This window comes from Oncorhynchus mykiss, chromosome 14 (genome assembly GCF_057628025.1).
Source record: "Oncorhynchus mykiss isolate SJ-2025 chromosome 14, ASM5762802v1, whole genome shotgun sequence".
Taxonomy (NCBI): Eukaryota; Metazoa; Chordata; class Actinopteri; order Salmoniformes; family Salmonidae; genus Oncorhynchus; species Oncorhynchus mykiss.
This window is the reverse complement of record NC_143035.1, coordinates 9679586-9706888: the sequence shown is the minus strand read 5'-3', so window position 1 is coordinate 9706888 and position 27303 is coordinate 9679586. Positions and strand designations below refer to the sequence as shown.

The 27303-nt window shown below is 40.8% G+C and overlaps 1 protein-coding gene across 2 annotated transcripts; it reads right to left on the bottom strand.

Moving 5' to 3' along the window:
- Positions 1 to 162: 162 nt before the first annotated feature.
- On the bottom strand, positions 163 to 26297 carry LOC110488743 (adhesion G protein-coupled receptor G4). Of its 2 annotated transcripts, none has more exons than XR_016486267.1 (23): positions 26148 to 26295; positions 25702 to 25784; positions 24910 to 25536; positions 22028 to 22108; positions 21797 to 21904; positions 21533 to 21624; positions 21359 to 21426; positions 20639 to 20675; positions 20322 to 20347; positions 19828 to 19970; positions 19038 to 19167; positions 11090 to 11196; positions 10693 to 10897; positions 10415 to 10580; positions 9141 to 9307; positions 8879 to 8998; positions 8650 to 8802; positions 8442 to 8563; positions 7955 to 8223; positions 3391 to 3496; positions 2988 to 3274; positions 2799 to 2900; positions 163 to 2690 (listed from the first exon to the last, which is right to left on the bottom strand). XR_016486267.1 is itself a non-coding variant. In XM_021561080.3 (23 exons), exons 2-23 carry the CDS (start codon positions 25775 to 25777, stop codon positions 2530 to 2532), a joined length of 3336 nt encoding a protein of 1111 aa, XP_021416755.3. In that variant the 5' UTR covers positions 25778 to 25784; positions 26148 to 26297; the 3' UTR covers positions 163 to 2529. The 2 variants fall into 2 exon arrangements, 1 of the variants encoding a protein (XP_021416755.3); XM_021561080.3 differs by having other exon boundaries at positions 9158 to 9307; positions 26148 to 26297.
- Between the last annotated feature and the right edge of the window lie 1006 nt (positions 26298 to 27303).

Genomic DNA, 27303 nt, shown 5'->3' with positions numbered 1-27303 from the left:
CATGTACTTGACAAATAGCCTTATTGTCAGATGTGTTGAGAATGGACATTTTGAATGGACTACACTGTTGAACATGCTCACAATGTGTCCTCCACAAACTGTGTATACTGTCTGGGAGACACATGAGCCAAACAAATGATATGTATTTTCCAAAATAAGACTCAGCTTTGACTTGGTTTATTCAATGTCATTTAAAGAGAATAAATACTCCCATCATACAACAAAGTGAGCAAAGTGATAACATACCAGAACAGGCACATAAATTGGAGTACACTGTATACCAGGGCAGGGCCTGTATTCATGCAATATAGTAGTGCTGATCTAGGATCCGTTTAGCCTTTTCATAATCATTTATATGGTTACATGGACAGAGGGTACCTGGTCTTAGAACAGCACTCCTACCTGAGCCACTTTAGGAAATGGGACTTATGACTGCAAAGAAGTGCATTAGTCCACATTTCAGCCCTAGGCCTCACCCTGCAGTAATCCTACAAGACCAGGAGTATTAGAGTATTAGACCCCAGAGGTCTGTCACATACAGTATATGAAGCTCTTCTTACAGACAAGATATTGGAAGCACCCCAACTTAATAGTTTTTTTACCCTGTAGTGTAGAACATATACAGTGGGGAGAACAAGTATTTGATACACTGTTGATTTAGCAGGTTTTCCCACTTGCAAAGCATGTAGAGGTCTGTAATTTTTTATCATAGGTACACTTCAACTGTGAGAGACGGAATCTAAAACAAAATCCAGAAAATCACATTGTATGATTTTTAAGTAATTCATTTGAATTTTATTGCATCCCCCCCCAATTTGTTCTCCAACTCATAAAACATTTTAGAAAAAGGCTCAGTGCCGTTATCCTTGCAAGGTGAAGTATTGAAAGGTATTGAAAACAGGGTTGTCAATCATTTTGATCATACCTTTAAAAAAAATAAGTATTACTTGTTAAACAAAATCTCTCCCACTGGGCACAGACGTCAATTAAATGTCTAGTTTGGATTTACATTTGCTTGAGTTGTCAACTAACTTGAATTCAATGTGAAATCAACCAACAATGTCACCCTGGATTTAGGTTAAACGTTGGGTGAAAAAAATACGAACTTTCCCTTACATATATGACTTTTTGCAAATCCAATTTGTTTTCCAAGTTGATTCAACATCATCACATAGATATCTATTTTTTTAATGACGTGGAAACAGCATTGATTCCACCGGTTTTTGCCATGGATTTTCTCTGAGCAATTGTATTAGAATAAAATAGTATAATTTCCCAATTTGTTTGAGCATACAATATAGCACAGTATTTTTATTATTTATTTTATACAGTAATCTTTATCAAGGCTGTCAATAATTTCGGACCCCACTGTATATACAGAATGTTATTGTGACTTAGTAGTCCTATCTTTGTGTCAAAAGGCGAGCGTGGGAAGAGCGCCATTCATACAGTAAGCGGCATTTGAGATGGAGAAATGGAGAAAAGACTGAACATAATATATCTCTACTGCATTATCCCCTATGCTAAACAACCCACATTCATCAACCTTCAAGTCTTTTAGAGATGGCGGTGAACATAATGTGTGTCATGAAATGTCCTGGATTTTTTCTCAGTTAAAATGGTGACAGATCCACAGATCAATGGTAGGCCTACAGTACATTGAATAACAGCAAGGAGGCTTTGTACATTTGTTTGAAAAGATCTGTTCTTTCTATGAAGTCAAACAAAGTCATTAAGTGTCCTTGACTCTTTAAACTTCACTATGTGTATGTTTTATTTATTTAACATCATGAAAAGAAGAACATAAACAGATTTTGAGAAAGAGAAATGTCATTTAACAAAGACAATGCATAAAGTACCAAAATATTGATCATACTCTACAACAATAGTCTGACATGAAGTCAACTTTTTTTTGTCATTCAGCAGATGCTCTTATCCAGATCGACTTACAGTAGCAATTAGGGTTACGTGCCTTGCTCAAAGGTACATAAAACAGATTTTCCACCTGGTTGGCTTGGGGATTCGAACCAGCGACCTTTCGGTTACTGGAACCAAAACGCTTAACCACTAGGCTACTTGCCTCCCTGTCCTATAATAATAGAGCTTATGTCCTTTAAAGCACAGAACAGGCTAATACTTGCACATAGAGTATGAATGAATATCTCCCGAGGATGATGAGACTGCACTGCAGAGAGACATACAGCAGTTCGTGGGAAGGATACTGGTCATTTAGATAGAATCAGCAGAGTGTCTGGACTTTTCAGTGTAATTCAGAATGGACTGAACTTAGGTGTCTGCTATGGTGTCATGAGCTCAAGTGTTTCTCATTGTTCCAGGTGAGTGGTATTATGGCACTATGTTGTGAGCCCGGCTAGGCCCCCTGGTGGAGCCAAGTTAATACCCTTTGTGGAACTAGACTAGGCCCACTGGTGGAGCGACAGTAGACTATGCCCCCTGGTGGAGCTACAGTAGACTATGCCCCCTGGTGGAGCTACAGTAGACTAGGCCCCCTGGTGGAGCTACAGTAGACTAGGCCCACTGGTGGTAGGGTGGGGAAGAGCTACCGCTAGCTGTAGTGGAGTCATCAGAGATCTTCCTAGATGAGGTGTTGACAGACTTGACAGACGGAAAGCGGTGCACCAGATGGTTTTGCTTGGTCCTGCCGCCCATTGTCACGGAGCGGCTCCAATCTAAACAGGGTCAAAGGTAAAAATGAAGCAACCTCAGGAACACTCTCTATGAACCACCTGGGGCTTATGCAATATCAGATAGACTGCTTGGAGGTCCCTCGACTGTACCTGAGTAGTCATTGAGCCTGAATCGGCCACAGCACAGGTGGATCCTCCACTGCTTCCTCACATTATCTTTCATCAGGCAGTGGAACACAAAGATAAAGAACCCTGAAACACAGCCGGAGAGAAGATAATGGGTTCTCTCTCTCTCTCTCTCTCTATTGTACAGTAGACAACGTATATTGGTCCCCTTACCTTGCAGACTGTTGAGGACTGAGAAGAGGTGGAGCATAGGTACCCTGGCCGGTCCCCAGGTAAAAAAGGCTATTGGCCAGGTGAGACCCAATAGGAAGGTGAGACTGGCCACCGCCCTCAGATCATGCATGACACTGCGCTTGATTACTGTAGCTGCAGGATTATTGGTCTGCATGTGTCGGATCTGGATCAGAACCATGATGAACACGACCATGTTAAAGACCAGGACCAGTAGCACGAATGCCACGATGGTGATGTAGAAGAAAACGTTACTCTGCATCCAACAGCTGAGAACAGGAGGAAGAAGGAGGCAGAGAAAGAGTGAAATAGAGAGAGAGAAAGAGAAATGTGATTAATCACATGTATCCGTAACAGTGGTCAACTGGCCATGCTGCATACTCACAATGGCTCAGAGCCCTGTAGAGAGTCAAGGGAGTCCCCAGATAGAACATTGCCATAGGCATCCTTCTCTATGGCCAGGACCAGGCTGACAACCACCAGAGGAATGCCTGTGTGGAGACAGAGATCTTTACTTCTTCATTCTATTCCCTTGGTCAAACAGGATCCGTGTGAAGGATTCAATCGCTGACTACAATATAAAAACACTCAAAAGGAAATTAAATAACTTTAATTTACCTTGATTTGATTGATAGACTGATGTTCAGTTTTTTTTACAATATGATTGACAATATGGGTTGCACCATTCAATTGGTCTATTTCTTCTACATCCATTAATGAGATAGAGTGGTGTTTTTAAGAGCGGATCCCCAAATGGACTGGGGCCGGGTCTTTTTACAAAAACATCTGTAGAGTCCGAATCGTTTGAGATACAAACTATTAAACGATATCTATGAAAAGCTGAGACTCTCATGAACATGCCCAAATTCTGTGACGCTCACAAGCTACACAAGAGTCGTAAGAAGGTAAGGTACATAGAAGATCATAGTAAATCTCAGGACATAGTGTCTATAACACTGCAATAAGCTCACATAGTTGCTGTCACAAACTCCAAACAGTTGTCACTGACTAGTTGGATATTCATTTCCCAATGAGCAAACAATTTCTGTCCTCTATATATATATATATATATATATATATATATATATATATATATATATATATATATATATATACAGTGGGGAGAACAAGTATTTGATACACTGCCGATTTTGCAGGTTTTCCTACTTACAAAGCATGTAGAGGTCTGTAATTTTTATCATAGGTACACTTTATCATAGGTACAACTGTGAGAGACGGAATCTAAAACAATAATCCAGAAAATCACATTGTATGATTTTTAAGTAATTAATTTGCATTTATTGCATGACATAAGTATTTGATACATCAGAAAAGCAGAACTTAATATTTGGTACAGAAACCTTTGTTTGCAATTACAGAGATCATACATTTCCTGTAGTTCTTGACCAGGTTTGCACACACTGTAGCAGGGATTTTGGCCCACTCCTCCATACAGACCTTCTCCAGATCCTTCAGGTTGCGGGGCTGTCGCTGGGCAATACAGACTTTCAGCTCCCTCCAAAGATTTTCTATTAGATTCAGGTCTGGAGACTGGCTAGGCCACTCCAGGACCTAGAGATGCTTCTTACGGAGCCACTCCTTAGTTGCCCTGGCTGTGTGTTTCAGGTCGTTGTCATGCTGGAAGACCCAGCCACAACCCATCTTCAATGCTCTTACTGAGGGAAGGAGGTTGTTGGCCAAGATCTCGCGATACATGGCCCCATCCATCCTCCCCTCAATACGGTGCAGTCGTCCTGTCCCCTTTGCAGAAAAGCATCCCCATAGAATGATATTTCCACCTCCATGCTTCACGGTTGGGATGGTGATCTTGGGGTTGTACTAAACCTTCTTCTTCTTCCAAACACGGCGAGTGGAGTTCAGACCAAAAAGCTCTATTTTTGTCTCATCAGACCACATGACCTTCTCCCATTCCTCCTCTGGATCATCCAGATGATCATTGGTAAACTTCAGACGGGGCCTGGACAATGCGCTGGCTTGAGCAGGGGGACCTTGCGTGCGCTGCAGGATTTTAATCCATGACGGCGTAGTGTGTTACTAATGGTTTTCATTGAGACTGTGGTCCCAGATCTCCTCAGGTCATTGACCAGGTCCTGCCGTGTAGTTCTGGGCTGATCCCTCACCTTCCTCATGATCATTGATGCCCCACGAGGTGAGATCTTGCATGGAGCCCCAGACCGAGGGTGATTGACCGTCATCTTGAACTTCTTCCATTTTCTAATAATTGCGCCAACAGTTGTTGCCTTCTCACCAAGCTGCTTGCCTATTGTCCTGTAGCCCATCCCAGCCTTGTGCAGGTCTACAATTTTATCCCTGATGTCTGGGCTTCTTAAAGAAAAACTAACAGGTCTGTGAGAGCCGGAATTCTTACTGGTTGGTAAATGATCAAATACTTATGTCATGCAATAAAATGCAAATGAATTACTTAAAAATCATACAATGTGATTTTCTGGATTTTTGTTTTAGATTCCGTCTCTCACAGTTGAAGTGTACCTATGATAAAAAATTATAGACCTTTACATGCTTTGTAAGTAGGAAAACCTGCAAAATCGGCAGTGTATCAAATACTTGTTCTCCCCACTGTATACATATTTATAAATATACAGCATACCAACAATGAAGACACAGAGAGGCAGTCAATAGCGATTTAATGTGCAAACATTGCTATTGAGAGGCAGAGTTATTTTTTCAGCAACTATGGCTTTATGGCAGCATAACTATAACGATTGCATCATCACACAAAACTCTGATAGTTTTCCCCAATGCAATGTGTAGATGGCGTCTTGCTTGTGCTACGGCAATATCCCTAACAACAGACAGATAGCCTTTAGAAGTAATTCATAACCCTTGACTTATTACACATTTTGTTGTTACAGCCTGAATTCAAAATGGCAAAATAAACAAAAAAATCTCACCCATCTACACACAATACCCCATAATGACAAAGTGAAAACCTGTTTTTAGAAATGTTTGCAAACTTATTGACAACGAAATACAGAAATATCTTATTTACATATGTTGACTCAGGGTTGTGAATACTTATGTTAGAATCACTTTTGTCAGCGATTACAGCTGCAAATCTTTCTGGGTTAAGAGCTTTGCACACCAGCATTGTACAATATTTGCACATTATTCTTTTTTTAATTCTTCAAGCTCTGTCAAGTTGGTTGTTGATCATTGCTAGACAGCCATTTTCCAGTCTTGCCATAGATTTTCAAGCCAATTTATGTCAAAACTGTAACTCGGCCACTCAGGAACATTCAATGTTGTCTTCGTAAGCAACTTCAGAGTATATTTGGCCTTGTGTTTTAGGTTATTGTTCTGCTGATATGTGAATTTGTCTCCCAATGTCTGTTGGAAAGCAGACTGAACCAGGTTTTCCTTTAGGATTTTGCCTTTGCTTACCTCTATTCCGTTTATTTTTATCCCAAAAAACTCCTTTGTTCTTGCTGATGACAAGCATACCCCTAACACGGGGTATGCTATAAAGAGTGGTACTCAGTGATGTGTTGTGTTGGATTGGCCCCAAACCTAACACGTTTACTTTAGCCTTATTTTAGCCTTATTGCAAACAGGATGCATGTTTTGGAATATTTTTATTCTGTAAAGGCTTCCTACTTTTCACTCTGTCATTTAGGTTAGTATTGTGGAGTAACTACAATGTTGTTCATCCATCTTCAATTTTCTCCTATCACAGCCATTAAACTCTGTAACTGTTTTAAAGTCACCATTGGCCTCATGGTAAAATCCCTGAGCAGTTTCTTTCCTCTCCGGCAACTGAGTTAGGTATGAAGCTTGTATCTTTGTAGTGACTGGGTGTATTGATACACCATCCAAAGTGTAATTAATACCTTCACCATGCTCAAAGGGATATTCAATGTCTGCTTTTTTATTTTTTAGCCATCTACCAATAGATACCCTTATTTACAAGTTACTGGAAAACCTCCCTGGTCTTTGTGGTTGAATCTGTGTTTGAAATCACTGCTCGACTGAGATAATTGAGCAGTGATTCGACCTTACAGATAATTTGTATGTGTGGGGTACAGAGATGAGGAAGTCATAAAAAATCCTGTTAAACACTATTATTGCACACAAGAGTCCATGAACTTATTATGTTAGTTGTTAAGCAAATGGTTTCTCCTAAACTTATTTAGGCTTGCCATAACAAAGGGTTTGAATACTTATTGACTGAAGACATTTCAGCTTTTCATTTTTTATTAATTTGTAACCATTTCTAAAAACATAATTCCACTTTGACATTATGGGGTATTGTGTGTAGGCCAGTGACAAAAAAATATAAATTGAATCCATTTTAAATTCAAGCTGTAACACAACAGAATGCGAAAAAAGTCAAGGGGTATGAATACTTTCTGAAGGTAACGTATATATTTTCGGAACGTTCGTTCAAATCATCACCAAGTTGTTGTTTCAGCTGTTCAGAAATATGAGGCTTCATTATCATGTCGCTCAAATTGGTTGACGGTTCAGAAGAGGCTGAGTAAAGCATAGTGTAAATAGAGAAACTTGAATGTGTGTGTAAAATCCCACATGCGCTGAATGTTATTCGGATCCTTAGTTTTGAGAAAGACGTTTCCAGAGTTGCGGGGGCGAAAACTCTGTGTTCGTAGCCTCAACCATAAAAATATAAACAGCTGATTGGCCAGCTCAGCTAATGAGCCAATGAGACCTCTCAGCCAAAAACATGACGTCATCCTCTATGAGGAAATAGCAAGCATTTTTTAAACGGTTTGAGTTGTTTAAAAACAAAAAAAAATCTCTAATTTATGACTTGGCCACAAATACAAGTATAGGATGAGTCAACGACATTATTTGGGTATAAGTTAACAGCTTTTAAAATATTTTCATTGGACAGTTACTTTAAAGATGTTTTTACAAGTATCCTTATTTTGCCACAGACTGCCTTGGCTTACCCCAGCCGAGGGTGCAGAACTTGAGGATGTAGGAGGGGATGTAAACGTTGAAGACCTTGACCAGAGAGAAGTACATGTGGACAGCCTCCAGGCCCATCCAGGTGAATGAGGCTAACAGGAAGTAGTGCAGCGTGGCTGCCGTGGTGATGCAGAGGCTGTAGAAGCCGAAGGAGGACAGCCAAGAGTCCATCAGGAAAACCAGGTTGAGGCCCAACAGAGCCACAGAGAGGTTGATGAGTATCTTAGACGGATAGTCTCGACGCAGCTTCCTGTGACAGAGTGGAAAGGAGTGTGTGAGAGATAGAGAGAGAGGCACAGGGTGAGAAATTGGGAGATGAGTGGAAAGAGATTGAGAATGAGAGGAATAGTGAGAGTGGCAGATGAAGTACAGGAGGAGATTAGATAATACAGAGAGAAAAGGGGGAGAGATGCCAAAGGATACAGAAAAATAGAGAACAATATTCTATCTGTCTGGATGCTGACTTACTCAAAGACCATGTAGGTGAGCAGGCTGATGCTCAGGAAGATGGAGGACACACCACAGCCCAAGTAGGAGATGACCATCAGTGTCTCCTGGTCAGCCTCACTGATAGGAGTCCTGGACACATCCTGTAGGACACCACAATAGGAGCTTAATATATCAGTCCAGATGCACTGCACTAATGCAGTAGTGTGATTTGAAAAAGGTGACTCACCAGGAGCACGCCAAAATGGGTCAGGTGGTAACAGTGGCAGGTGGTCTGATAAGCGTAGATGCTCGGGAGTGTCTCACAGCCGTTGCTGTCCCACCCACCACTCCCATTGTTCTTCTGGAAGTCCCAATACACACACTCCACCATGTCGTTTTTCTGTTGGGGATGAAAAGGATTTAGCTCGTCATCGCTACGCTCAGTGGTAAGATAAAGCTATTTTTTTATTCCTCACCTCTTTGGGCTTGAGGTGAGTAAGTGTCACCACCACGGGATTCCTGAGGTTGCTGACATTGCTGTTATTGACACTGGCAGACACCACGTAACTATTCAGCGTCCAGTTGGTCTCTGGATCCTGTGAATGATCATAAAACTTTAACACTGAATTACTGTACATTTGCTGGAAGCTTTCATTTGAAATAAGAAAACCATGAAACACCCCGAGTAGCCTTCCTTATTAATGAATAATTGACCCAAAATAATTAGACACCTCATACGTTGTTGATGGCATCACCTTGAAGAGCTCCTGTGTGCCATAGAAGTGGAACTGAACTCGCTTTTTTTTGTTTCCCTCGGGGAAGAAGTTCTGAAGGGCACGGGGCAGAGAGATGGACGCCACTGTGCCGTCGCAAGGCTGACTCAGGAATGTCTGGTTGACAAAGATCTACAACAGAAAGAGGTGTACATATACTTACCAGGTGATGCACACTCACACACACACACCTCATACTCACAAACACACTCACAGACTCACACACACACACACACACACACACAAAGCCAACACTGCTGTCTCATGCTATAGAGACATTGAACCACTGGTCACTTCCTGCTTCACATTGTGTACTTAAATACTGTATCCCCGACGTAGCTCATCATAATATTTCTACTACTGTACATTGTATTTTAGTTACACTATTTATCCACACCACATATGTATATATACACTGTATTCTTGACATAACTTACTCTAATATATCTACTGCTGTACATATCTTTTTAAGCTGATCTTGTGTAAATTCTCCAGGTGTATATACAGTATGTATAGATTACATTTGGCTACTGTTACAGCACTATTTGGATTTTTAATCAGATTTATCACACCGTTCTTGATTTCTTGTCTTTTTTCCCCCTTACATTTGAATTGTCCAACATTTTACCGCATTGTTAAGCGGTAGTAACATAAGCATTTCACTGCACCCACTATAACCTCTGCTAAACTGTCAACTTTGATTTGATGTTTTATTCAAGTCGTCCTATATAACTCCATTCCGTCATGGAATTAAATGTAATAGGTCATTACACCACAGTGACAACACTGGACAAGTGTTGGAATACACACTGTAATTGTAAAGCAATGTTCTTGTTCCTTTAAATCGTTGTAGTTTCATTGACATTCAGTGTTTCGGTGTAGTTTAAATCATGTGCTGTTTTTCCACATTGAAGGTTAACTAGAAATGAATGCTAGAGGCTAGAGTCAGTTCGGAGAAACCTTTAGCTGTTTCACAATAACCTCTGCATGTGTCCTACATTTTCTCTGTTCATTCAAGGGCATGCCCTCATTTGAATGGAGTAAAAACAGTCTAGGGTTTCATGCTATTGATTTTCAGTAAGGAAGGACTCGAGCAAAAAAGGATTGGTCATTTATATTGACAGGACAGGTATTTGACTGCTGGAGCATAGACAGTGTATCTCTGTCAGCTGTGATAGCCACTGCTTGTCAAATCCAGTACGTGCCTGACGAGAAAATAGAGTGCTATTGCTGACTTACCTCTGGAGCAAGGCCAGTTGAAAAGGAGGACACGCCAAACGTGAGGCCCTGGAACTGCTCTGGATCTACGTTGATCATGGAGAGAGCCAGGGAGGGGACGGTCACATTTTGTGACTCCTCAGGGAAATCCATCTGGTCCCCAACGCTGCCTGTGATACCCAGTATGCTGTTGGCAACATGAACGACAGCAGTGAAGGCAAAAAATTAGACGAGGCTAGATTCAAATGTACTCTTGTAATCCAACCATTTTCCCTCTCCCCGTTGACCCTTTCCCTTACTCGTTGGCGACCGCTGATAGGTTAGAACTGGACCCCAGGATGTCAGCGATTATGCTGACAATGTCCTCGCCGAGGGCAGGGGTCACTGTGCTGACCACCAGAACCTCATCCAGCTTCTGGACCACGGTGGCCAGCTGGGAGTCACTCAGGTCCCCCTCGACACCCATGAGGTCCTCAATCATGTCCACCACATCTGCTGAGTTGTCTGGGAGGAAAAGACACAAAGTCCAAAGTTGTGTAATTCATCATTGTAATATTTGAATATACTACTACAGACAAACAAAGGGAAAGAGATAGGGAAGCGCATGCATGCCATTGGTACAGTATAATACATGACAAATTACTGTTATTTCACCAGAACCTAGTCACTGGTATTTAGACTGCACAAGGGACTTACTTGCTGTGACGGTGACATTGTCCAGATCAGAGATGGTGATCATTGGCTTGCATGCCTTCAGGTTTGGCTCAGCCCATTTGGCCTTCTCAGTCACTCCATCCAACTCACTAATGTGAAGAAGGGGACCAAGAGAAAAGGAGATTAAGATGAAATGAGCAGAAGACGAGAGGACCAGTCTTGTCTTGTTCTGATCTGTAGTCATTAAGCAATATGTTGCTATTTTGCATAATTGTACATCTATTTTTACAATGATAAAAAACTATTATTTCAAGGACTGTGGGCTAAGGAGTCATCATGGAGAACATAAGTAACATACAAATGTTGTATTCGGCGAATGTGACAAATACAATTTGATTTGTTATGTTCCTGAATGGCTGAGTTACAGTTTTGACTTAAATCTACTTGAAAATCGATGGCAAGAGCTGAAAATGGTTGTCTAGCAATGATGAACAACCAATTTGACTGAGCTTGAAGAATTTTTCAAATAATGGGAAAATGTTGCACAATCCAGGTGTGGAAAGCTCTTAGATCCTTCCTGTTTGGCCCTGTCCGGGGGTGTCCTCGGAGTGGGCCACAGTGTCTCCTGACCCCTCCTGTCTCAGCCTCCAGTATTTATGCTGCAGTAGTTTATGTGTCGGGGGGCTAGGGTCAGTTTGTTATATCTGGAGTACTTCTCCTGTCCTATTCGGTGTCCTGTGTGAATCTAAGTGTGCGTTCTCTAATTCTCTCCTTCTCTCTTTCTCTCTCTCGGAGGACCTGAGCCCTAGGACCATGCCCCAGGACTACCTGACATGATGACTCCTTGCTGTCCCCAGTCCACCTGGCTGTGCTGCTGCTCCAGTTTCAACTGTTCTGCCTTATTATTATTCGACCATGCTGATCATTTATGAACATTTGAACATCTTGGCCATGTTCTGTTATAATCTCCACCCGGCACAGCCAGAAGAGGACTGGCCATCCCACATATGCTCTCTCTAATTCTCTCTTTCTTTCTCTCTCTCGGAGGACCTGAGCCCTAGGACCATGCCCCAGGAATACCTGACATGATGACTCCTTGCTGTCCCCAGTCCACCTGACTGTGCTGCTGCTCCAGTTTCAACTATTCTGCCTTATTATTATTCGACCATGCTGGTCATTTATGAACATTTGAACATCTTGACCATGTTTTGTTATAATCTCCACCCGGCACAGCCAGAAGAGGACTGGCCACCCCACATAGCCTGGTTCCTCTCTAGGTTTCTTCCTAGGTTTTGGCCTTTCTAGGGAGTTTTTCCTAGCCACCGTGCTTCTTCACCTGCATTGCTTGCTGTTTGGGGTTTTAGGCTGGGTTTCTGTACAGCACTTTGAGATATCAGCTGATGTACGAAGGGCTATATAAAATAAATTTGATTTGATTTGATTTGATTTAGAGACTTACCCAGAAAGACGCACAGCTGTAAACACTGCCAAAGGTGCTTCTACAAAGTATTGCCAGAATACTTATGTAAATTAGATATTTCTGTATTTAATTTTCAATACATTTGCAAACATTTTTAAAGATGTGTTTTCACTTTGTCATTATGGGTTGTTGTATGTAGATTGGTGAGAAAATTCAGACTGTAACACAACAAAATGTAGAATTTGTCAAGACATATGAATCCCTTCTGAAGGCACTGGAGCTACGTTGTTGCTTGCTTGCAATTGGCTGTGGTCTTGGGGTGTGCCACACAGCCTGGGAGACAGGCTGCCTGTCAAGCATATTCAGGTCTTAAATGCCCCATGAGGGCTGAGATGCCCCAAGAGGTCGTAGCTGATGGTAAGGACATTTAGCTTGGTAGTAACATTCTAACTTCTAAACTGAAAATGAGCTCCAAACACAAACGAAGGCATAATATTAGCATGAAATGTACCATCCCTTAGTGCAGTAATCAATAAAAACATATGCGTTGATACAACGTGGGCTCTGCCGCCCCAGCCATACTGTCAATCTATGTGTCCACTCCTATTCATAGAGTTTATCTTGTGATCTCAACAAAACAACTTATGTTATGTCATAATCATGAGAAAATTATATTGTGATCTTGACTAAACAACTTTTGTTATGTCCTGATAATGAGATAAATAAGTTGTGATCTCGACATAATGAGGGCATTTTTTATTTATTCATAATGATGTACCCTCTGGACTTCCATAATGCCCTTAGCTCGTTGTGAAGTCGTCAAGTTCGCGGCCCCCACCCAACGTGTCAGGGTTCAGGTCTAAAAACAGCTGTTTCGAGTAGTCATAGTATTGCTTCGGTACTGCAGTTTAACTGACACCTGGCCCAGAAATACAATTTCCCAAAACGGCCACATACAAAACTCAGATTAGAAAATTCCTAATAAGACACTTTAGTCACCAATTTTGTGCACAAAACATCCATTGAATTATTCAAATAATTGTTGCTGATTTTATTTTCCGTCACTCACAGGAGTGAAGTTGAGGGTGGTGCATCTGCCACACGTGAAAGTCAGACTCTAATGTGATTTTCCAACAGCAAAGCACATATCAACATGGCAGTGTTGTCACTCTTTATAAAACATATATAATGTCGAAGTAAACATGCACTGCTTCCTGTGTGCACTGAGGGCTAGTGTACATGTGATGTTGGTCCGTGTAAACCGGATGCAACCAACATACAGATGGTCCATGAATTGGTGTATGCGAACATGAGTAAATTACCTTGAACACAATGTTCAGACATCTTGGACGCAGTCTCCAGGGGACTCATTTATAAATCGTGTGTCCATACAAAATATACCCCAAAATGTGAATGCGCCAGTTGGCATTTATTTTAAAAAAAGTACAATATGCCCACCTCCTGGCAAACGTTAGACCACGTGTATGCACATCTGCTAGTGGTGGAAATATTGTATTGCAAGCTGGCGAGTAGGCCTAAGTATTTTGTGCAAATGGAGGATATGATGAAAAGCATTTTTATGAATAAAACAACTGGAAAGCATATTAACAAGAATGTAGCCAGTTGCCTTGAGAAAAATAATTTGTTTTATATGATTACTTTATCATCTAAAATAAATAGACATAAAACTTGATAATTTTTATTTTATTTTCACAACCAATGCAGAACAAATTCCTTACCTTGTCTAGCCGTGATGGGTTTATATTCCCGAAGGAGCCATACGACAAATTACCATGTGCGTCTCTGATTTAATTGGACCAATAGCCTAATAAATAAATTCCTATGTACTTGAGCTTCGACTAGTGTGGGCGGCATGAAGCTCCGACAACGTTGTTCGGTGTAATTGGTCACTATTCCTTTAGATGCTGAAATCAGTGGTTGTTTTATAAAAACGTCGTCAATCGTGGAGTTAAGTTTAGCCAGCTAGGGGAAATGCAAAACGTTGTGTGATTCAAACGTTCTGCTGACAGGTCCAGAACAATCTGCCATTAAAACATTCTGCCAACACAGTACAGACTGGTAGCTTATGTAAAACATCTGACAGTATGGGTAACGTTAGGCTACAGTATTGTTGTGTAATAGGAGCACAACATAATTGCCTATTTAATCTCAGAGCCTATACTATGGCAGGACATAGTTACGTGATAATGCCCTCGAAGCCGGTGTTTGGAGGATATGTTGGCACGCACCGCATTATCACTTTTATACAACAGGTTACCAAAATATTCAAATAATGATTGACATATTTTCCTACTTTCAATACTGTATTTTTATTAATTTATTCATACTATTAAATTATTTCACAATATATAGTCCCGACACAAATCTAGGGTTGCTACCCTAGGTCTTTCGATCTGTTGGTTCCAGGAGTATGTCTGTCTGTTAAAAAAAAACTAATTCTGATTTGCTGGGCCTGGCTCCCCAGTTGGTGGGCCTATGCCGTCCCAGGCCCAAACATGGCTCCACCCCTTCCCAGTCATGTGAAATCTGTAGATTAGAGCCTAATGAATTTATTTCAATCGACTGATTTCCTTATATGAACTGTATCTCAGTAAAATCGTTTCAATTGTTGCATGTTGTGTTTATATTTTTGTTCAGTATATTTTTATATTCACAATTGTGTATGAGTTCACTGTGTACAGCCATGAACTGCACATCTAACGTGCTTCCTTGTATCTATCGTCAGAATATACACGAATCAACTGTGTATATAAACTCAGCAAAAAAAGAAACGTCATCTCACTGTCAACTGCGTTTATTTTCAGCAAACTTAACATGTGTAAATATTTGTGTGAACATAACAAGATTCAACATCTGAGACATAAACTGAATAAGTTCCACAGATATGTGACTAACATAAATGGAATAATGTTTCTTTTTTTGATGAGTTTATATGTGCACGTACCTGTTAGATAATTGGGGTCGTCCTGGGATGTGCTTTTATTATGTTATTATGTTATATGTTATTGCTGTAAGAGCGCGTTAGCTAGCATGCTCTAGTTGTAACGGTTGCATTAGCTCCCTGCTAATTCAGCTATTTCCATGCTAATAGACGAATCACTAATCTACAGCCATCAACATACTGTTGTCCTGCACAGCTAATGTGCTTCCTCGAGTCTATTTTCAGGTACTTGCATTTATTGTATTTTCTAAAAAATGTATTGAGTGTCATTGTTAGGATGTTTGATTACAAAATCCCCAGTCTGATATTGACATGCAAGTGACGAATCACGAATCTACATCCATCAACATACTGTTGAACTGCACATCTAACGTGCTTCCTTGTATCTATCGTCAGAATAAACACCAATCAACTGGAATCGCTGGCAGAACAGAGTTTTCTTTAAAAACACAACGCAAGAGAGTTATGAAGTATGATTACATCTGTTTCACTGGTGCCGAGACCAAATCAAATAATGTTATTTGTCACATACACATAGTTAGCAGATGTTAATGCGAGTGTAGCGAAATGCTTGTGTTTCAAGTTCTGACAGTGCAGTAATATCTAACAAGTAATCTAACAAATTCACAACAACTCCCTTAAACACACAAATGTAAAGGGATGGAATAAGAATATGTACATAAAAAAATATATGGATGAGCGATGGCTGTGCGGCATAGGCAAGACCAGTCTTTTTGTTACACTAAATGTCAAAAAATTTGCTAGCAAGCTAACCAACAACTTTAACAATGTTTTTGAGAGACAAGTGCTCATTGTGCAAATGTATTTAAGTTTTCAATGAACATGGGAGACGAAATATAGTTTAAACGTTGTCAACATTTTAAGCCAACTATGTTTGTTTTGTGCTAAAGTTGTGCACGCGTCTGTTTTATTGCTAAACATCTAACCCAAACCATCCCGTATGAAAAAAATGTATTTGCTCCTGCCCCCTAAAAGTTCTTCAATGTTTATTACCTAGAGTAAACCTTCCTGTAGGAGCCTTAACCACTGGGCACAGACGTCAGTTTTGATTTATATTCGTTTGAGTTGTCAACTACTGTGAATTTAACGTGAAACCAAGAAAACATTTCACCATGTCATTGGATTTAAGTTAAAAGTTAGGTGAAAAAAACACGAAGTGTCCTTAAGTTTACTTTTTGCAAACCCAATCAGTTTTCCACGTTGATTCAATGTCATCACATAGTTTATTATATTGTTTTAATGGCGTGGAAACAACGTGGGACAATGTTTCACTGCTTGCATAATAAACATTAGGACAATGTTTTACTGCTTGCATAATAAATATTAGGACAATGTTTCACTCTGACAGCAGAGGCGTTCCGTTCACGGCCCCATAAAACTGATTATCCTCATCATTCAGTTATTGGACTTGTCTGGTTATCTTCATGCAATATTAATACCTGTGTTGTGAGACATTGGTAGCCTAATAATTCAGTTGAAGGAAATTGATTCTTGCTTGATTGCTAGCAGTCAGAGATCCACCAGTGTCACATCTGTGAGTAGGTGATTGTGTGCCCATACGGAAGAGCGCATAGAACAGGATTGTATTGTGTGTTGAAGTTAATTGAAGGAGGGCCTCGCTGAGCCGTCGCTAGGTCAACATGTGTTTTTTTCCCTCTGACCGTTTTCACAACTTTGGCATTGAACAGGTAAAAAACTGAATATTGTCATAATACTAAGAGTACACATTCTCAAAAACACAAATTCTCAGAAAGACATAAAGGGCTAAGAGGACTCGGCCACTGTTTGTTTTGAATAAAGTTTTTTTTTAAATTTTGCCTGGCTTAACAAGGTCTACTGCATTGTGGGATATAATACACATAATTTTACTTTACAGTATCATACATGGTGCTCTCACCATAATCCATACATCCTTGAGAATTTCTGACCACGTGGCCTGACCATACAATGCATTCGGAAAGTATTCAGACCCCTTGACTTTTTCCACATTTTGTTACGTTACAGCCTTATTCTAAAATTGATTACATTTTTTTATTTCCCCCCATCAGTCTACACACAATACCCCATAATGACAAAGCAAAAACAAGTTTTTACACATATCTAAAAAAAACATTGAAATACTGAAATATCACATTTACATAAGTATTCAGACCCTTTACTCAGTACTTTGTTGAAGCCCCTTTGGCAGTGATTACACCCTCGATTCTTCTTGGGTATGACGCTACAAGCTTGGCACACCTGTATTTGGGAAGTTTCTCCCATTCTTCTCTGCAGATCCTCTCAAGCTCTGTCAGGTTGGATGGTGAGCGTCGCTGCACAGCTATTTTCAGGTCTCTCCAGATATGTTCGATCAGGTTCAAGTCCGGGCTCTGAGTGGGACACTCAAGGACATCCAGAGACTTGTTCCCAAGCCACTCCTGCGTTGTCTTGGATGTGTGAGCTGGGTTGATGTCCTGTTTGAAGGTGAACCTTCGCCCCAGGCTGTGGTCCTGAGCGCTCTGGAGCAGGTTTTCATCATGGATCTCTTTGTACTTTTCTCCATTCATCTTTCCCTCGATCCTGACTAGTCCCTGCCGCTGAAAAACATCCACACAGCATGATGCTGCCACCACCATGCTTCGCCGTAGGGATGGTGCCATGTTTCCTACAGATGTGACGTCTAGCATTCAGGCCAAAGGGTTCAATCTTGGTTTCATCAGACCAGAGAATCTTGTTTCTTATGGTCTGAGAGTCGGCAAACTCTAAACAGGCTGTCATGTGCCTTTTACTGGAGTGGTTTCTGTATGGCCACTCTACCATAAAGGCCTGATTGGTGGAATGCTGCAGAGATGGTTGTCCTTCTGTAAGGTTCTAATATCTCCACAGAGGAACTCTGGAGCTCATTCAAAGTGACCATCGGTTCCTTGGTCACCTCCCTGACCAAGGCCCTTCTCCCCGATTGCTCAGTTTGGCCAGGCGGCCAGCTCTAGGAAGAGTCTTGGTGGTTCCAAACCTCTTCCATTTAAGAATGATTGAGGCCACTGTGTTCTTTGGGACCTTCAATGCTGCAGAAATGTTTTGGTATCCTTCCATAGATCTGTGCCTCGACACAATTCTGTCTCAGAGCTCTACGGACAATTCCTTTGACCCCATGGCTTGGTTTTCGCCCTGACATGCACTGTCAACTGTGGAACCTTATGTAGACAGGTATGTGCCTTTCCAAATCATGTCCAATCAATTTAATTTACCACAGGTGGACTCCAATCAAGTTGTCGAAACATCTCAAGGATGATCAATGGAAACAGGATGCACCTGAGCTCAATTTCCATTCTCATAGCAAAAGGTCTGAATACTTATGTAAATGTGATATTTCTGTTTTAAATGTATTTGTAAAAATGGATAAAAACCTGTTTTTGCTTTGTCATTATGGGGTATTATGTGTAGATAGATGTGGAAAACAATTAATTGTATTATTTTATAATGAGGCTGTAATGTAACAAAATGTGGAAAAGGGAAGGGGTTTGAATACTTTGCAAATGCACTGATGGCACATATGTTTACCAATCAACAAGCATTGTTGCAAACGTAATGTTAGCTGGGCCTCTCACCATTTCCTGGAAGCCCTGGCACCACTGTTCTTCTCACAGATCATAGTTTCTGTCTTCTGGGCATCTTTGATTGGCCATATGTACACACCCCTGATACTCTCATGGGTGTCCTCAGGACAGCTCCCTGGATCTGTAGAGGGGGAAAGAAGTCAGGCACTGTCCTTCTTTCCTGAAGTAATCACAGATCTGAGAAAGTATGGGTGACAGCAGTGGACACCATTCATTCACTTATCAAGTCTAATATGCACTGAGTGCACAAAACATTAGGAACAACTGCTCTTTCCATGACATAGACTGACCAGGTTCATCTAGAAGAAAGCTATGATCCCTTATTGATGTCACTTCAATCAGTGTAGGTGAAGAGAATGGTTAAAGAAAGATTTTTAAGCCATGAGACAATTGATACATGGACTGTGTATATGTACCATTGAGAGGTTGAATTGGCAAGACAAAATATTTAAGTGCCTTTGAACGGGGTATGGTAGTAGGTGCCATGCGCACCGGTTTGAGTGTGTCAAGAACTGCAATGCTGCTGGGTTTTTCACGCTGAACAGTTGTGTATCAAGAATGATCCACCACCCAAAGGATATCCAGCCAACTTGACACAACTATGGGAAGCATTAGAGTCAACATGGGCCAGCATCCCTGTGGAATGCTTTCGACACCTTGTAGAGTCCATGCCCCGGGCAAAAGGGGGGTGCAACTCAATATTAGGAAGGTGTTTGTAATGTTTTGTACACTCAGTGTAGATCAGCAAATCTAATACAGATTGAGGAAAGCCGTGCTGTACCTATATGTGAGACGTGAACGTCTCTGCTGTCTACCTGGATCTCTCCACCAAAATGGATCCTGGACAGAAGGTCATTGATGAGTCTCTGAGTGGTCATGACGTTCCGTGCATCAGCATCCTGAACATGGAAGGTACATCTAAACCTATACAGACAACATGGGATGAGTACCCGAAACCATAGGCAGCTGCTAATAGACCAGGATCCATACGTATCAAGCGTCTCAGAATAGGACTGCTGATCTAGGATCAGGTCTTCCGTATCCATGTTATCTTTTTCCTTGTGATCTAAAAGGCAAAACTGATCCTAAATGAACATTGTGAGATGCATGATACATACCTCCCATGATTATCATGATACACACCTCCCATGATTCAGTAAAATATCAAATAATGGTTACTGTAATTTCAACTGCATTCTAAATCAAGATGTAGTTTTCAATATCTATCACGGCGTCTCTGAATGATCAGACATGGTTTGTTTCATCATCACTTACCTTTTCTGATTTCTCAGCTCAGCAGCCTGACAGAGAAGACACCACAAGGAAGTATTTACTGTTCACTATTCATCAAACACACACAATTCATTGCTACCGGGAAACCATTTGTTTACTCATATTGAACGTTATTTGAAGACAAGGCCATAGACTTACAGTGTGGTAATAAAGATTATGGTTATTAATTGTTGCAGTAGTATAACTGGTTCCTTATTGCTGCGATGATGCTTTGTTTACCCAAATTACATTTGACATTTAATCATACCCTAATCAATTTGCATGTTTGATAAAAGCCTAAATGTTTAAAGCATACTCACCATCTCCACTCTTTGAGTCTCTTTTTGATCATTGTCCCTATAAAAAAACACATGGACAAAGGTGTAAAGTAACGAATTACAACTACTCTAGTTACTGTAATTGAGTAGCTTTTCCGATAACTTTTTTGTTGTTGTATTTTTCAGTCAGTAATTTTACTTCTACTGGAGTACAATGTAATGTAAGTAACAGTACTTCTACTTCAGTAGGATATTTCAGAAGCCTACTCTTTCCACCCCTGATTTCAGTTGCTTTGAATGTTACATTTATTTAGAATATGTTCATAGTATAATAGTACTTTTACATACAGATGTTGCAATCATAAAATAAATTAACTTAGTTTCTGTTTATTTCCATTTATTTCCTCTCTTACATTTTCAATTGAATGCATGGAAAAGATCATGTGTAACAACCTTAAGGTAACCTTAGCAAAGTTAGCTCATTATTATCAAGGTCAATGTTTTTATTTTAAAAGTAACTCAATAACTTTTACTCTGAGTACTTTTTAAATGATCTACTTTTTACTTTTACCTGAGTAGCTTTTTTTTACACCAGTAATTTTACTTCATTGAAGTAACTGTACTTCAACTTGAGTAGGATATTTCAGTACTCTTTCCACCCCTGCACATCAAACGCAGTCTTGCTTTTATTATGCTATTTTACATGTAGCCATATACATTCATGTAGGTAGGTGATGCCATTTGTGAATGATGAGGACTTACTTATAAGTCGATTGAAATATTTGGAAATGTAATGCGTTCATCCTGACTTCCCCAAGCTTTCTCTGAACCTGTAACCAATACATAAAGACGCTGTATAAAAAGTTATATCGAAGAGAATGTTATTGTACGTTTATCATCTTCCAGTTTCAGCGCTGTCATTGTTGTGTTTCTTACCCACTTCTGAATGGTCTCCCCTGGGTCGCTGCCAGTTACAGTCATTGTCATGTTCAGCTTCATTTGAACTCTGTAGAAGGTGGATGCAATGCCTAGCAGCATAACAGTGGAAATCATTGTACATTTGAACAGCCTTCATCTCTAACCTTGAATATTGCACCCATGGAGACGGAAAGAACTTCAGAGCCACTGAGATTTTTCTATGAAAATTAAGCATATTTCTTGCGGTAGCAGACTCTAATCAAATGTGTCTTATTGGCTGACCTGTTCCTGTTGAGTTGAGGTCTGAAGGTTCTTTGGTTGTAGACAGGCCAGTGGGACTTACAGGCAATCCAAGGGATGGTTGCTGTGTCTCTGTAGGGGTTACAGGGTCTACAGACAAGAAATTAACCAGCTTCTTTTGAATAGATTTATGAAAATGTAATCGAAGCCAATTTCAGGTCCTCCTTAGTACATAGCAGTTAGCATTTTTATTTTATGAAATAACTTTGTCACCTGATGTATTTGTGCTGGTTGGTGAACCAGGAGTGGTGTTGGTGACAGTGGGAGGAGAGGCTGTCACATTGGGGAAAGCCCCTGTGAAGAAGAGAGATATTACAAATAGGTATGTCTAACAGCTTGAAAAATGTGAATGTGCATTCCATTTGCATCCATGTGTATGCTTTGTGCATGCTATTTGTATGTGTTTGAATATGTACAGTTGAAGTCTGAAGTTTACATACACCTTAGCCAAATACCCCTAAACTCAGTTTTTCACAATTCCTGACATTTAATCCTTGTGAAAATTCCCTGTCTTAGGTCAGTTAGGATCACCACTTTATTCTAAGAATGTGAAATGTCAGAATAATAGTAGAGAGAATTATTTATTTCAGCTTCTATTTCTTTCATCACATTCCTAGTGTGTCAGAAGTTTACATACACTCAATTAGTATTTGGTAGCATTTCCTTTAAATTGTTTAACTTGGGTCAAACATTTCAGGTAGCCTTCCACAAGCTTCCCACAATAAATTGGGTGAATTTTTGACCATTCCTCCTGACAGCGCTGGTGTAACTGAGTCAGGTTTGCAGGCCTGCTTGCTCGCACACGCTTTTTCAGTTCATTGTCCATTTGGAAGACCCATTCGCGGCCAAGCTTTAACTTCCTGACTGATATCTGAGATGTTGCTTCAATATATCCACATACATTTCCATCCTCATGATAACATCTATTTTGTGAAGTGCGCCAGTCCCTCCTGCAGCAAAGCACCCCCACCTAATGATGCTACCACCCCCGTGCTTCACAGTTGGGATGGTGTTCTTCGGCATGCAAGCCTCCCCCTTTTTCCTCCAAACATAATGATGGTCATTATGGCCAAACAGTTCTATTGTTGTTTCATCAGAACAGAGGACATTTCTCAAAAAAGTACAATCTTTGTCCCCATGTGCAGTTGCAAACTGTAGTCTGGCTTTTTTACGGCGGTTTTGGAGCTGTGGCTTCTTCCTTGCTGAGTGGCCTTTCAGGGTAATTCGATATTGGTCTCATTTTACTGTGGATATATATATTGTTGCACCTGTTTCCTCCAGCATCTTCACAAGGTCCTTTGCTGTTGTTCTGGAATTGATTTGCACTTTTCGCACCAAAGTACGTTCATCTCTAGAAGACAAAACACGTCTCCTTCCTGAGCGGTTGTCACATTCTGACCTTAGTTCCTTTGTTTTGTCTTTTTTTTAGAATGGTCAGGGCGTGAGTTGGGTGGGTTGTCTATGTTAGTTTGTCTATGATTTTCTATTTCTGTGTTTGGCCTGGTATGGTTCTCAATCAGAGGCAGCTGTCAATCGTTGTCCCTGATTGAGAACCATAGGGGCGGCAGGGTAGCCTAGTGGTTAGAGCGTTGGACTGGGAACTGAAAGGTTTCATGTTCAAATCCCTGAGCTGACAAGGTACAAATCTGTCATTCTGCCCCTGAACAGGCAGTTAACCCACTGTTCCTAGGCCATCATTGAAAATAAGAATTTGTTCTTAACTGACTTGCCTAGTTAAATAAAGGTAAATCAATTATATTTAGGTAGCCTTTTTTGTGGGTGGTTATTTTCTGTTTAGTGTTGTGTTGCACCTTACAGGACTGTTCTTTGGTTGTTTATTGTTTTCAGTGTTCATTAAAATATTTAAAATATGAACCCTTACCACGCTGCGCATTGGTCCTCCTTTCCTTCCCTAGACGACAGCCGTTACAGCGGTATGATGGCTGCATGGTCCCATGGTGTTTATACTTGCGTACTATTGTTTGTACAGATGGACGTGGTACCTTCAGGCATTTGGAAATTGCTCCGAAGGATGAACCAGGCTTGTGGAGGTCTACAATTTCTTTTGATTTTCCTATGATGTCAAGCAGAGGCACTGAGTTTGAAAGGTAGGCCTTGAAATACATCCACAGATACACCTCCAATGGACTCAAATGATGTCAATTAGCCTCTCAGAAGCTTCTAAAGCCATGACATTGTTTTCTGGAATTTTCCAAGCTGATTAAAGGTACAGTCAACTTAGTGTATGTAAACTTCTGACCCACTGGAATTGTGATACAGTGAATTTCTTGTGTCATGCACAAAGTAGATGTCCTAACCGACTTGCCAAAACTATAGTTTGTGAACAAGAAATTTGTGGAGTGGTTGAAAAAATACTTTTAATGACTCCATCCTAAGTGTATGTAAACTTCCGACTTCAACTGTACATTGAGTGTACAAAACATTAATCACTTGTTTTTTTTCCATTATAGACTGACCAGGTGGATCCAGGGGAAAGCTATGATCCCTTATTGACGTCACTTGATAAATACACTTCAATCAGTGTAGATGAAGGGGAGAACAAAAATCTGCCGATATGCCCTTGAGCAAGGCACTTTACCCTAATTTCTCCTGTAATAATGCTCCTTTAACAATGCCAATTCAATAATGTTTACACATCTTGCATTACTCATCTCATATGTATATACTGTATTTTATACCATCTATTGCATCTTGCCTATGCCGCTGAGTCATTGCTCATCCATATATTTATATGTATATATTCTTATTCCATTCCTTTACTTAGATTTGTGTGTATAAGGTAGTTGTTGTGGAATTGTTAGATTTCTTGTTAGATATTACTGCACTGTCTGAACTGGAAGCACAAGCATTTCGCTACACTCGCATTAACATCTGCTAACCATGTGTATGTGACCAATACCATTTGATTGGATTTGATTTTAAGTCACTCTGAATAAGAGTTTCTGCTAAATGACAAATGTAAATGTATAACTTTTGCCCTTTATTGTACATTCGTTCAATGGGGCCCTTTTAATAGGACTCAAAATAGCACCCACAATAGAATACAGTGGAACTAAATAAGTATGGAAACTAACCACACTGGATGTTGGTGTCATCTTCAGGTAGGCAAATCTGGTAATCCCAGTCGTTGTTGTCCCATCTCACCACGTTCCCATCAATACAGCTATGGGCCCTCAGCTCCTCAGCTGTCCGCTCATGCCCCCACATCCTGAACAGGCTGATGGCCCCCAGGAAGTTCTTTCCATTCTCAAACTCCATCACCCCACCCACTATGTTATGGGACACCCCCAAGGTCAGGGTGCCATTGTGAGTCAGTCGCCGGGACAGGGTGGCGTTAACATGGGCGTCCAGGCAACTGCTCCCATTGATGTAGAGCCGGAGCCTCTCGGAGTGGCTGGACCAGGTGAGGCAGACATTGTGCCAGCATTTCAGGGGCAGATCCTCTGGTACGGGCCACTGATGCCCAAACAGCCATGCCACCAGGAACCCTCCTCGGCCTGCCAGACCCAGCTCTACCTGTCTCTCGCCAGGCGCCTTGTACACGAAGCCTGTCCACTCAGATGTTGCGATCTCCCTGTGTAGGTGCACACACACACTGAGCTCTTCCAGGGGGGGCACTACGCACCCCTTATCCAGCTGCCACACACAGTGACGGCCCATGAACACCACTTTCTTACCCCACAGGCTGGGGCCTGGGGAGCCTGGTACAGACACAGAACCAATATCACACACTGACATTGGACATTATTGGAAAATTTCACAAAACTCCTCCAGTCTTCAGTGAAAGTCATAACGCATTTGATTGATACTACTGTAACACTAATGCTTCATAATTACGTTATTATACAGTGAATTTATGACCATACCAGAGCATGGAAGACAAGTGGCTGCCAGTACTGATAAACACACAGTTATTAAACAGGGTCTCCTGGCAGAATCCATCACGAGTCTAAAGACAAAAGAGGAACAATATCTCTCATGTCAGAAAAAGGGGAACTAGGACTAGGACTATCTGCAAATAGAATTGTTATCAGTACAGTGCCCCCCATAATTATTGGGACAGGGTAGCATTTTCTCTTCTTTTTTCTTCTATTCTCCAAAAGTTTGGATTTGAAATATAACAATGACTATAAGGTTAAAGTGCAGTATGTCAGCTTTAATTTGAGGGGATTTTCATCCATATCAGGTGAAACATTTAGTAATTTGTACATAGTCCCCCCACTTTAGGGGAGTAAAAGTATTGGGAAAAAGTAACTTGTGTGTATTAAAGTAGACAGAAGGCACTGTACATGCAAACAAAACTATGACTTACCTGTGTCATTCCCCAGTCCAAACAGCACTCTCCTTTGCCAGAAAACACAAGCAAATGAGAGTTTAATAAATTGTCTCTTATATGTCTATTATATTCAATGGAAGGTAAAGAGAAAAGCTTGACCTCCTGGGATAATCTTTGTTGAAGGAGGGAGACTTTAGTGTATTTATCTTTAAGAAGACCTCCACGCCCTCTCCTTTAGTACCCTAGGTTACTTATTAATTAGCAATAAAAGTAACTAATGCAACAGAGGGCAGCTGGACCATGCTTCTACAACTTTAGCTCTTCAAAAATGGAAATAAATACAAATTCTACCCAACTTAGATGTACTGTATGTGCCCTATGTACAGTTGAAGTCAGACAGATTGTTTCTATTATAATTCACTGTATCACAATTACAGTGGGTCAGAAGTTTACATACACTAAGTTGACTGTGCCTTCAAACAACTTGGAAAATTTCAGAAAATGATGTCATGGCTTTAGAAGGTCCGGATAGGCTAATTGACATAATTTGTGTCAATTGGAGGTGCACCTGTGGATGTACAGTGGGGCAAAAAAGTATTTAGTCAGCCACCAATTGTGCAAGTTCTCCCACTTAAAAAGATGAGAGAGGCCTGTAATTTTCATCATAGGTACACTTCAACTATGACAGACAGAATGAGAAAAAGAAATCCAGAAAATCACATTGTAGGATTTTTAATTAATTTATTTGCAAATGATGGTGGAAAATAAGTATTGGGTCGCAAATGGGTCTTCCAAATGGACAATGACCCCAAGCATACTTCCGAAGTTGTGGCAAAATGGCTTAAGGACAACAAAGTCAAGGTATTGGAGTGGCCATCACAAAGCCCTGACCTCAAGCCTATAGAAAGTAGGACCTCAGACTTGGACTAAGCATACAGCCAAGACAATGCAAGAGTGGCTTTGGGACAAGTCTCTGAATGTCCTTGAGTGGCCTAGCCAGAGCGCGGACTTGAATCCGATCAAACATATCTGGAGAGACCTGAAAATAGCTGTGCAGTGACACTCCCCATCCAACCTGACAGCGCTTGAGAGGATCTGCAGAGAAGAATGGGAGAAACTCCCCAAATACAGGTGTGTCAAGCTTGTAGCGTCATACCCAAGACCACTTGAGACTGTAATTGCTGCCAAAGTT